This window comes from Gracilinanus agilis, chromosome 2 (genome assembly GCF_016433145.1).
Source record: "Gracilinanus agilis isolate LMUSP501 chromosome 2, AgileGrace, whole genome shotgun sequence".
Lineage (NCBI taxonomy): Eukaryota > Metazoa > Chordata > Mammalia > Didelphimorphia > Didelphidae > Gracilinanus > Gracilinanus agilis.
In genome coordinates this window covers 560,994,712-561,008,374 of record NC_058131.1, presented here as the reverse complement: position 1 = coordinate 561,008,374, position 13,663 = coordinate 560,994,712, and the positions used below count along the sequence as shown (strand labels likewise).

At 37.4% G+C, this 13,663-nt stretch overlaps 1 protein-coding gene across 1 annotated transcript in view; it reads right to left on the bottom strand.

Moving 5' to 3' along the window:
- The window catches only part of LOC123238017 (myocardial zonula adherens protein), a 118,001-nt gene that overhangs the window by 42,689 nt on the left and 61,649 nt on the right, over positions 1–13,663 (bottom strand). Inside the window, exons 8-10 of the mRNA XM_044665302.1 lie at positions 13,130–13,258; positions 2,778–2,863; positions 524–629 (exon numbers count right to left, since the gene is read on the bottom strand). Coding sequence (XP_044521237.1) covers positions 524–629; positions 2,778–2,863; positions 13,130–13,258 — 321 coding nt within the window. The remainder of the gene's footprint in view (positions 1–523; positions 630–2,777; positions 2,864–13,129; positions 13,259–13,663) is intronic.

Sequence of the window (13,663 nt, the reverse complement as noted above, 5' to 3'; positions counted from 1 at the left end):
AAGGAAAAAAGGGAAGGGAAAAGAAGGGAAGGAAGGAAAAAAGGGAAGGGAAGGGAAAGGAAAGGAAAGGAAGGAAAAAAAGGAAGGGAAGGGAAGGGAAGGGAAGGGTTGGAAAATAAGAAAAACAAATTAAAGACATAAAAAAACTTAGCCAGTTTAGTCTTTACTAGTTGAGACAAGCAACTTTCATCATACTCTGTGTGGCAGTGTACTATGATTATCAAAATAAGTTGTCATAGCCCTTTGAAAATAGTTCAGCTGATTAGCTATTAAAATATGTTCAACTGCTTGATCCCTAACCTCAGGAATTTCCATTGTGAATGGAATAGCCACAGAAACTTATGCAGGTGGCTATTAATCTTTGTGCTAAAATTACTGCGGTCAGAATACTTTGACCCAAGAGCTGATGAAATCAAACAGAAGCCTAGATCTGGTCTATTGGCCAGAGGTGCCTCATCTCTAATATGTTGTTAAAGCCCATGGGCAGCATTTCTGGCTTTCTAATACTTTATGAAAAGCTTACCTCCTCAACCATCTGCTTGACTTTCTTCTGCTGGCAATGGACCATATCATCCAGGTGTCTAATGCGCTCTCTCAGGCTAGCTGCTGCCTCTTCCAGCTGCTGATACCTGACATCAGGAGAATATAAAACAACTAAATTACTTTTAGAGGCAATATAATCAACACATACAGTCAAACTGTTAAAGAAATATAGCCTAATTCCAAGATGTGAAATCCAAGATCCTTTGCATGTATATTCACTTTGCAATACCTACTCAGGAGATATGCTTCCTTATGTAGCCACTAGTAAGTTGTATTATTAAAAAGGACCATAATCCTGCCAACCTCTCTTTTGTTGAAAGGAAGACAGAGTTGAAAGAGAGAAGTTAGGTTTCTATAGAAATTGACAGTTACAAAGGACTGTCATATCCATTCTTTTATCTGATCCTTACAATAACTGTTCAAAGTAGCAAGTCACTTGTAACCATCCCTATTCTTATAGGAGAAGAAACAGACTCAAAGAAATTCAGTTATTTGTCCTACATTACACGGCTAGAAAGTGATGGAGGTGTGTTTTAAACCCAAGCTTTTTCACTCTAGCTTCATTATTCTTACAGTTATAAAGTAGAAGATTTGGCCTGTGAATGGCATTGGTCTAAAGGGGAGAGAGTCATTTGGAAAGTAATAAGTGTTTTTGTTATAATATTATAGCATTTTGTCAATATCTTTCCTTTGCCCCTATTTCTTTTTATCTTCCATTGTATTTATTAAAACAGATGCACTTGCTCCATTACGTTATCAACTTCTTGAGGGGAAGAACAGCATTATTTTTTTTTCTTTGTAGCATACTCAAAGTCTAGCATAGTCGGTACTTAATAAATTTTGTTGAATTCACTGTATTTCATTTCAAACAATGTTCTCTGGAATCCTGGGGTTTAATGAGGTGTCCTTATGTGATCCATGAAGAACAGTATAGCTATCTCAAGCTTTAACTAGGGTCTCTTCTATTACTTCTAGGTTATGCCCTCCAATGATATTGGGCATTAAAATTCTTGGCCTTGAGAAAAGGAAGAATCCTATAACTTCAAAAAGCCTTGAGTTGTAAACAAAGAAAATGTAAAGCAGTATTACTCTCTTGAAACATTTGCTCCACTTGGAATTTTCCATGGCTTAGCAATGTTTCTATTGCTAATGAGTACCAATTACCCATTTCCAGTGTTAAACAAATAGTAGGAAATAATTTTAATTTGTACAAAGAAACTTTAGTAATATTTTCTGTAAAAGTGGGAACAAAGTAGAAAAGGGTCAGAATTTTAAAATCTGTAAGCCAGAATTACTCTCAATGATGGTTCTTCATCAAAATGGTACATTCTGTTGAACAGTTAGAAATTTAGCCCTTTACACAAATCAAATTATGGAAAATATTTCATAGATTGCACTTTTCCTGGAGAAGGAAAGGGACTGCACCTGTGATTTCATTGACAAAGGGAACTCTTAAGACAAAGAAATTCCCTCTATCGATGGAGGTCAGCATCTTCCTTTCTACTTACATTCTAAAGAGTGTTGCCCAGGGATGTAGACTCAAAACAAACACCCTAGTATAACTATCAATAATAGGGAAATAGGTCTTGATAGATGACACATGTTAAAACCAGTGGAAATGTACATCGTCTTGGGTGGGGGTAGGTTGGGGGGGGTGAAGGGGAAAATAAGAACTTGAATCATATAACCATGGAAATTTTTTCTAAAAAAATAAAATAAAATAAAGAGTGTTGTATAGAACACTGAAAGGTTAGTTGACTTGCCCACTATGTCAGAGGCAGAATTCAAATCCTTTCTGACTCTGATGCTGGTATCTATTCACCAACCCAAAGTATATGAACTAATAATTTTTATGTCCCAGAAAACTAGCTACTAAAATTCCATGCGAATGGGATAATAGATGTGGAAATGAAAACTCTCTCTAGGCAAGGTTGTTGCCCATAGACACAGTACTTCAATGATGAATCCTAGACTATTGAGGCTTTTTAATTTGCTTCATTTATTTATTTATTTATTTTTATTCATTAATTTATTTTTTGGACCTTACCTTCTTCTCAATGGCAATTCTAAAACAGAAGAGCGGTGAGGGGTTAGGCAGAGTTAAATGGCTTGCCTTGCACCATATAGTTAGGAAGTATCAGAGGCTAGATTTAAAACTAGGCCCTTCCAACTCCAGTCCTACACTCTGTCCGCTGGAGGCCACTCAGTTTAAGACAAAAGATATTTTAGCCTACCTTTCCTTGTCAGAATCTGGGCTGACAGCTCCTCCCGACATCTCCGTCTCATGTTGAAGCAACTGTAGCTGAAGTTGCTGGCGCTCCTAATCAGAGAGAAACTTTACTAAATTAATTCATCAAAAAAGGCCTCCAAAGCAATTAAGTATATTATTAAACTCAATTTAACAAGCCTCTAACAAAGCTAATATCTTTAATCTGGTTCAGTTTTGTATGCATATTCTAGACTCAAATTTTAGGACACACAGATATATTATAAATAAGGAGTTTGATAGTTTGACAGATGTATATTTTTAAGTTTTAGTACCTCTGAACAGTGTTGGGCAATCTTTTGAGCTTGGCGTGTCAAAATTTGCCAAAAAAATGAGTATATCTTGGGTGATATGTCACTTTGAGAAAAAAAACATAATTTCGCAATATTTATAGTTTAAATAACAAAGATGTATAATTGTAATATATAACTGTATTTAATAAACCAAAATAGGTAAATTAACATAGGTAGAATTGTCATCTATAGTGCACAGAGTGTCTACACTACACTACAGCAAATGTTTCATCCTCGGCATGCGGCCCCACACTTCTCTGTATGCGGCCATGTGACACTGAAAATAGCTACACATGTCAGTGCTGACACGTGTGCCATAGGTTTGCCATCACCGTCTGGAAAGTCCATGGTATATCACAAGGTCAACCTTGGCCTAGATTCTTATATATTCTACAACTACAGTCTAATAAGATCATAGATTTAGAGCTAGGAGGAACCTCAGGGTCCTTCCTTCAAGTCCTACCGTTTCATTTTACAGATGACTGAAGTTTAAAAAGGTAAGTGTCAGAGGTGAGATCTGAACCTCTGACAACTAAATTTTCCTGGTTCTCTGTCCAATACACTATCCATTATGGCACACTGCTTCTCTACACAGATAGGCTCATAATGAGTATCCAAGGCTAACAAAATCTTCAATTCCCTTCTGAATCATCAAAGAAAATGCAAATTTTGGTCAATATAGTTTTACAGTTAGGTATTTCTATCTTCCAGTTCTATGAAATTTAATAATCGTGCTATGATACACATATTAAGTTTAAGCTCACCACAAGAGCTACTTAACCAGAACATTAAATTTCACAGCCATTCTGAAAAATGGGAGTTTACTCAGTCTATACTAAAAATCTGGCTTTCCTAAGATGAATAAATAGGGAGTGGTTAAGTGCTCAGTAGACTGAAATCCAGGTCTAGAGAAGGGAGGTTCAGAGTTCAAATCTAACCTCAGATACTTCTGAGCTTTGTGATCATTTAAACCCCATTTCCTAGCCTTTAATGCTCTTCTACACTGGAACCAATACAAAGTATTGATTTTAAGATGGAAGGTTTAAAAAAAAAAGATGAATAATAAAGTTTTTTGTACTGGAGAATTAGGATGAAGACACTAAACTCTTTCCAGAAGCACTTCACAACTCCAAATTTCAGAAGAGAGGGAAATGTTTGGAATGGATTGTCAATGTTAGGAATCTATACAGTACCAGGAAAATAGCCTATAATCCTTTCTATCCTGGAGCGGGGAATTAACACTCTTTGGGAAAAGTTCTTGCCCAAGTTATATAGTGTGATCTGACTGTCAAAAGAAAAGCTGATACAGTCTTAAGACTTCATTAGAAGAAATACCTGTTCTCTTCATCCAGGAGACCTAATCAATCATGCCCTGTACTGATCAGACTACATCTGGCCTATCTATTCAGTCCTAGACATCTCATTTTAAGAGGAACAATGACAAACTCTAGAAAAACATTGATAGTGACAAACTAGAAGAAAATGACAAAGCTGGCGAGTAATCTGCAAATTATGCCATATGACTAGCAACTCATGTATTTAGCACATTTACATACACACACACACACACATACACACACACACACACACACACACACACACACACACACGTAAGTACAAGTACCCTTTCCACATCACCCAGGTTAGGAGCAAGATCTAGAAAATCCAAATATAATTTCTGTCCCTCTCTTCGTACCAGAGAAGAAGTCTCAATTTTTTTCTTTTTCTTTTGTGGGGTCTTTATAGTACCTTATTATAAAATTTGGGCTCAAGATTTAGTCACTAGGTCAGTGTTAACATTTCTAGCCTTTGTGTGGCATCTGCTGGCTTTCACATTCTTTTCACACACTTTTAATTTTTACTTCTTTTAACTTTAAAAAAGAAATTGTGTGTATTTATAGCATTAAAAAATAAAGGTTAATGTTATATATGTAATCTATATATATCATGCATTTCTGAGCTTCCAAACTTTTTCTGTGTCATCTGCTGGCCTTCATATGTTTTCTGTGACTTCCACAAAATTCCAAAAAATTTATCATTTTATGTCTTTTGCCAACCCGAGGTATATGAAGACTGTGATGGGGAAAGTCACCATGTGGAAGGGATACCTATATACACACACACATACATACATACATACATATTGTAAAAGGGAATTCTTTGTTCTCTTTGAGATTACACTTGTGAAAGAGAATCCTTTATTCTCTTTGCCTAGTTGGAGCTAACACTTTGGTTAACAATAACTTAAGTACCCCTACTTAGTACCTCACTAGATTGTGAAGACAGGATTAACTCTCCTTTGTCTACCTTTTGATTGAATCAACAAAAGCTTGAACTAGATGGAGGTGCTTGCAGACCACTTAGAGAATTCACACCCTCAGAAACTCAGTCAGCCAGGAATCTGTGAACTCTTTTGATGAGTATTCACCCCTCCAGAAGGTGAGAATTGGTTTCCACAAACACTGTCCCCTGGGAAGTTCTAGACAAATTGGAAGCTGTGGTTGGCCCCTGTGAAAAGGAGAGGAGACAAGAACCCACTATAAAAGGGCCTGATTTTCTGGAGAAGAAGGAAGTCAGCTTCAAGAAGGAGTTGGACTTCAAGAGGGAAGTCAGCTTCAAGAAGGTCGGCTCAAGGTAGAAAGTCAGGCCTCAAGAATCACCTTCAGCTCAGTCATTGTCTTGACCTGCCTCTTGGAGGGAACTCAGGTGAGTAGATAACTGGCTTTCCCTTCCTGTTTTCTGGAGAGAGTTTAATTCCTGTTGAAGGTCAACAAGTCCTGCCTAAGTAGAGCACCAGAGCAATATTTAGTTAGATAGGCTAATGTCTTCTCTACCCTTTTGTATTTCTCTGCTTTCACTCTTTCCACCTCTTTTATAAATAAAAGCTATTAAGTCATTTCAAATTTGAGCAGTAATACTTTGAATCAGCAACCACCACTATTATTTGTAATCTTCATATATTTTAACCAAACCATTAAAAGTTAATCATTACAATATAGATATAGATATATACATATATATTCACATAGTAGCACTATTATCTAATTTGCTCCTTATACAAATCCTGTAAATTATATAATACAAATACTATATCTTTCCTTTATAGATGATAAAACTGAGATTCAAGGTCTCACAACTAGCAAATGGCAAACCCAGAACTTGAACACAGATTTTTTTTTTTGAACATAGATCTTGATTCCAAATCTGTCACTTTTTCCATGACACCAGAGGATCATAAGAGACAACTGGGAACATCTGGCCTGGAGAAGAGAAGCCTCAAGATGATAATAATTCAAATAATTGAGCAAAGAAGGTATTAAATTTATTCAGCACTACTCAAAAAGATAGAACTTGAAACAACTGTGTGATCCTGCCCAAGTCACTTAACCCTGTTGGCCTCAGCTTCTTCATCTATAAAATGAGCTGGAGAAAGAAAGGGTAAACCTCTCTTAATCTCTTTGCCAAGGAATTTCCAAATGGGGTCACAAATAGTCAGAAATGACTGAACAGCAACAAAAAATACTTTCTCTTCTCCCTACAAAAATTCTACTCCTTTACCTCACCAGTCATGTAGTGAGCCTGAGAGACAACAGAGGAAGAGCCCTCTTGTTTCATTGGTACCCCCAATATATTACAAGAAGCATAGGAAAGCCTTAGTTTATTGGGGCAGATCTCTGTATATTTATTTTGAATATACCTTATATATACTTGTTGATTGTATATACGTTATCTCCCTTGACAAAATATCAGCTCCTTGAGGCAAGGGCTACTTAGGTTTTCTCCTTTGTATCCCCAGGTCCTATCATAGGGCTTGGGACATTGTAGGCATTTAATAAGTATATATTAATTAACTGATTGGTTGGTTGAGCTTCTGAAGCAGATTTATGGAAAGGCAAAGAAAATAATTATATAGGTAAAGGAATTTTAGAGGGAATATCCAGAAGGATGAGATCACAGGTCTATGATTAATAAACAGAAGGGGGGGAGGTAGTAAAGCAGGACCATGGTATCTAACTTTGAATTCAATGTGGATCAAGATAGCATTTTCAGTATTGTTTCTGAAGAGAACTAGAAATTAAAGCTTCTAATTGACAAGGCATTCATAAAGTAAAATTTTGCCCTTGAGCGAAGTCCAAAAATAGAAGAAGTGAGGTCAGGAAATGGGAAGTAAGACTACAAACAGTAACACAATTCATCCTTCCTGGCAGGCTGTTCCCATACCTGATAAGGGGCTGGCAGCATTTCTGCTCTCAAAGATTTATTGGTGGGGGTAAAGAGTATGAGTAGGATGGGGAGAAGGGTCGTAATTTGGCATGCCAAATTTTAGCTTAGCCAAGGAGACATTTCTTCAACCCTAAATGGAAATGATAATTTAGAGGAGAGGAAATCTATTCTAAAGCTATGGAGAGAAAGTCATAAGGACTTGAGGGACATTTTTATGCTTACTTACAAGTTTACAGGAAAGTCAAATGAAGAAATGCCCAATTTGCAAATGGCTGCTATAGTGAAAGAAGCTCTGGACAAGGAATCTAGCTCAGACCTCTGATCTTTTGGGGACTCCACTTCCTAACCTGTAAAACTAGGGAATTAAATGACATAATACCTAATAATTTTTTTGGCTTTAAGATTAGATAAAATAGCGTGCTACCAAAAAGCAGGCAGGTACATGTAATCTAAGGGAACTCTACCCTAGTCTGCTACTCGGCCCCTAATCCTGCTTCCTGCCAAGGTGACCTCTTCAGTAATATCTGAGCATGCTTAATCTTCCTTATTCCAGAAAGATTTTATATGAATTGCTCCAAGTAAAAAAAAAATGGCTAGTTACCACCCTGATTTCTAGGGAAGGCTGGCTTCCCAAACAGCTGGCGATCTAGATCTTTTTGTGTATCACAGTCTAATTAAGCCCATCTCAATCAATCATTTACCTACTACTTATTAGGTGCCTAATATGTGCCAGGCACTGTGCTAAGTTCGGGGGAATACAAAAGAAAGGCAAAAAACATCCTCCACTCTTAAGGAACTCAATGTAAAAGGAGGAAGGAACATGTAAACAATTATGTACTAGCATGATAGGAAACATTGGAAGTGGTCTTAGAGGGAAAACACGAATATTAAAAAGAACTAGAAGAAGGCTTTTTGTAGAAGTGAGAACTTTAGCTGAGACCTGAAAGAAGCCAGGAAGGAAAAATGAGGAGATGGTCTTAGGGGAAAGCTAGGGAAAGAGCTTAGACTTGAATGATGGAGTGTCGAGTAAGAAACATCAAGTATTGGTGGACTGCTGAATGCATGGAGGGGAGTAAGATGTAAAAAAGGTTAGAAAGATGAGGAGTCAGGTTATTCCAGGAATTTAAAGACCAAACAAAAGAAGGTACTAGGTACTGCAGTTTATTGAATAGAGGGAAGACAAAGTCCAAGCTGTATTTTACAAAGATCAGTTTGACAGCTGAATGGAAGATTGTGTGGAATAAGAAAAACTTGAGGCAATGAGTCCAACCAGGAGACTAAGCACCTACTTCAGACTTATCAAAACTTCAAGGCAATTTGAACAGCCAATGTGCTAGCTTCCTTGGGCTTGATAGGAGGTAGAAGGAATTAAGGACTAGGATATTTGGTTGACTTAAACCTTTTCTTTTTGACTCATAGAATCATAGATAACAGAGTGAGAAAGTCTCCCAAGCCTTCCTTCTTAGGTTAATAATAATACCAAGCATTTACATAGTATTTTAAAATCAGTGAATGCTTACTTTTACTATCTTGTCTTATCCTAATAAGAAGCCCGTGAGGCAGGTGCTATTATGATCCCAATTTTACAAATGAGGAACCTAAAGTTTAGGGAGTTTAGGTGACTTGTCCAACTGTCTGAAAAGGAATTTGAATTTAGATCTTCTCTCCAGGTCCAGCACTCTATCCATTATGTTCTTTACTTGCCTGGTATTTAGGGTGAATGAATATCTTTCAATTCTCATCATGCTATAGCAGTTAGTTCAGGGGTCCTATAAACTGCCTTAAAGCATTCATAAGCCTCAAGGAGGCACTTAATACTGAGGAGACTAGAAGGAGAGGTAAAGTTCTGCCCTGCTGCTAAGGCCAATGTCATCTTTATAGAATATTAGAGAAGAAGCGATTGAGAATGAGCAGGAATGAAAATCTGGGCCCACAGAGAGAGGGCAGCCTAATATAATGGAGACGAATCTCTGACCTCAAGAATCTACATCACAATCTTTAGTTCCCCACGTTATCATGATATAACTATTTCTCAAACTTAGTTTTAACATACCTTAGACCAAGTGAAATGAACAGAACCAGAACAATTTATACAATAACAACATTGTCAAAGCAACTGTCAAAAATTTAAGAACTCTGATTAATGCAAAAGCCAACCCAAATTCCAAAGGACTGATGTGGAAGCATGTTACCCACCTCCTGGCAGAAGGATGACAGACTTAAAGTACAAAATGAGATACATATTTTTTAACATGAACAACACGTGTTTTCCTTGACTATGCAAATGTTTTTCTTTTTCTTTTTTTCAGTGGAGAGATGGGAGGAAGATTAAATAGATTTTTATTTCAAAATTATTGATTTAATTTCAAAAATAAAATGCTCTGGAGCATCCCACTAGATTCCTAAATCAGAAATATCAAATTTAGAGTACCAAAGAGGTGCTTGGAAGAGCTGATAAATGAGGAGTAACAAAGATGACATGACTTTTAGCTTTTTAATATTCATTGCTATGTCAAGAAGTTTGGGGAAATATAGTGTTGTTGGTTTGGGTGGTAAGGTAATTTGGGGGGTAGAAGTTATAGCAGAACATTTATAAAGACACTTTTTACTGTTAGAAGAAAAAACAGGAATGATTTAAGGATTATTAAGATACTCAAGTGAAGTACGCCCAAAATTAAAACACTGGTTTGGTGGCAAAAGAGAAAGGGTCTGCTTTGATTTGGGACCTAAGTTCTGCTAAAATATTTGTCTCAAAAACATGAATTTGTTAAAACATGATTAATATATTAGGGAACATTTTGAGCGTTACACAACTGTTGAGTTTGCTTCTGCAGTTTCTTCAACAGGAAACAGCAAGAATGTGTCTACGTATGATACCAAAGCATTTTTTGTGGTAGCAAAGAACTGGAAAGAGTAGATGGTCATCAACTGGAAGATTGCTAAAGAAATTGTGGTACATGAATATTTATTGTGGAACAGAATATTTAACTGTGCTATAAGAAATGATGTGTGGGATGAATACAGAGAAGTAAGGAAAGACTTCTATGAACTGATGCAGAGAGCCAAGAAAACAATAAAATCAGTAGCTACCACAATGTGAATGGAAAAAAAATCAAAAGTGAATGTAACAAAATTATGAAAATCAAGCAGGACTCAAATGAAGTGTTATGAGAACAAAACCCCAACCTATCCCTTTGTGTAAGTAGGAAGTCCACAAGTACCACCTATGGTACATATGTACTGATGAGTTAAAATGATTTTTCCTCCTCTCTAAAAAATAATATTGGGTATATGGTGGCTCAGGGATATACTCTGGGTCTGGAGTTAGAAAGACCTGAATTCAAATCAGGCTTCAGACATTCATTAGCTGTGTGACCCTGGGCATGTTACTTAATCTCTGTTTGCCTTGATCCACTGGAAAAGGAAATGGCTAACTACTCCAGTATCTTTGCGAAGAAAACCAATTGACAGTTTGCCCCATCAGGTCACAAAGAATCAGATATAAAGGAATGTCTGAACAACAACAAATATGGGATGGCTCTCTGAGAGGAAGGGGGGAAGGGATACTTGGTATTACTGTGATGAAGGATAAAATGGAAGACATCAATAAAATTTGTTTCAGAAAAAGAAACGGTAAAGATGAAGGAAACTGTACATCCCCACAATAACTCAAAAGCTGCAACCTTGCCAATACCCACTTCCAAAAGCAAACTTCACACTTTTGTCTAGGTAAAGTGCCATGTTAATCGTATATATTCTTTTTGTTTTGTTTTGCTTTTAAACCTATCTTAGAATCACTACTGTGTATTGGTTCAAAGACAGAAGAGCAGGAAGGGCTAGGCAATGGGGATAAAGCACCTTGCCCAGAGTCACCCAGTTAGGAAGTGACTGAGGCCAGATTTTAAGCCAGGACCTCCCATCTCTAGCCCTGGCTCTCAATCCACTGAGCCACCCAGCTGCCCCTTGAATACCCTCTTTTGCAGTAGAAGCTCTGAGCAGAGAAAGGCCCACTTCACCATCTCCACTCCTGCCTCTTTCCTTAACGGCCTCCTCAGGGTTGTGACTTGCTACTACTGTCAAGACCACTATTTATCAGAGTATTTGTGTATTTCTTAACCATTTAACACATATTGAACTTTGCTACCCATTTTTATTAGGTTCCTGTCACTGACAAAAAATTTTTAACATGATGCCCCAACTCCATTTTTCTCAAAAGTCCTATGGTTTTTATTGTGTGATTCTGAATAGCACACTGCTTTGAAGGAATGTATATACCCAGTTATAGCAGACTTGCCTGTATCTAAATCTGCAGGGCATTGCCCCTAAACAGACACACAATTCAGGGACAATTTAGAAAACACCACAAAGGGATCATAGCTCTAGAGGACCTCGTGGGCCATCTAGTTCAAATCCCTTATTTTACAGATGAAGAAACTGAGGCCAAGAAAGGATAAGTGACTTGCCCACTGTCACCATAGATCCTCTGACTCCAAACCCATTGATGGTTCTGCTATTTCACACCATCTCTGAATAAGGTATATGTCTACAGAGAGAAAGAAGAGGAAGCCAGGAGCACTACCTCATATTCTCCCTATTCTTTTAATTTTCAACAAACTTGTAAAAGGATTTAGCCATTCAGCAGAAAGAAAACTGACATTCTTAGGGAAAAGTGAGTCACATTGTTACAAACTGAAGTAAGCTTGCAAGCACCCCAAATACACACATTAGCTTTATTGAAAATCACTAGGCACCCCTCAGGCTCCATAAACACTGAATTTACTACATTTCCTATTTCAGTTAAGCCCTTTCCAAGCACTGGAGAGCTATGAATTTTTCAACTAACAAAGGGAAGGGCAAAACCTCTTTTGAAATTTTTGCTTCAGGGCCCCAAATTTCATTTTGTGGAAATGGCTAATATTTTCACCTGAGGGAGTGGAAAGAACTATTTAAGTTTAATATAGTCAGTAACAGCCCCTTCTTCCTGTTTTTCTCTATAAAAGTATTTAAGGACATGGATTTCCTTTCTCCCAGGTCTCTGAGGGGTAACCATGGTAAATGGTTTCAGTAGGTCACCTGGACTTAGCAACCATAGTCAAAGAGGGTCCAGCACATTTGTATATTAATTTTAGTCCTGAGCCATCAAATGTAATTAGAAGCAAATCAATCAATAGAAATGCATTAAATGATTACTATATTCCAGGCTATCATATAACTGAGCAGAAGCTCACGCTTTTCTCTTCCTTATTTCTTCTTTTTCACCTTTAATTTCTTTATTCTTTTTTTCCCCTTAACCAATTCTTCCTCTCTGTCGTTTCTCTTCTATGACTTTAGTAGTCATGAATCCTCTAGAGCAGCAGTTCTCAAGCTTTTTTGCTTTCAGGATACCCTTTAATAGAGGACCTGAAAGAGCCTTTATTTACCTGAGTTAGAATTATGAGTATTTACTGTTTTAGAATTCAGATGACATCATTATTATGAAAATAGTTTTGACTTCACAGAACCATCAAAATGGTCTTAAGAGTTGGTCCACAAACCACATTTTGAGAACTGCTCCAGAGGAATGACCTACAACTCCTCAGTCTGCCCTTAACATCCTCCTATTAAAAAGTGTCCGACACTCTCAACCATCCCTGCCCTCCCACCCTACACCATGCTCACAGGGGTCAGGGAATATTTCTACAGTACATAGTGTATCATGGAATGAAAAGAATTGCGGAATGCTGAAGTACGGTTTCAGTCTAGAGAATTATGTCACTCCAGGGAGTTTGAGAGAAAGAAGGAGAAAGGAGAGTGTCGGGGATACCTTTTCCATACGTTCAATAAGTCTGTCCAGCTCTCCAATCCTTTGGTCTCGCTCCTCAAGGCTGGTCTCTGCTGCTTTCATCTTGATATTGGCCTCCTCAATGGCTTTCAGAAAATTATTGGTCTCTTCCTTCAAAACAAATTCTTTATCTTAACACACAGAGTTTATCCAGAGCATTCATCTTGGCTCAAGTATCTTTCTTTTTAGGGATATCAGAGCTTAGGCTTCTAAAAGGATGGGATCATTTTAAAACCTCTATTTAAAAACAAGGAAATCCTATTTTTAAGATCATAGATGTAGACCTGGGAAGGAACTTCAAAGGCCACTGAGCTAACTCCCTTCATTTTGTGGGTGAGGAAAGCAGAGCCGGTTACTTGTTCAGAGTCACATTGGCAGAGTCAGTATTCCAACCCAGGGCCTTAAACTCCAAATCCAGTGACCTTCTCTATTTCAATAAATCTAGAAAATCCTTTAGGATTTAGACCCCACATAGAAAACCATAAGGACCACATACCTTCCTCTATGGTAACTATA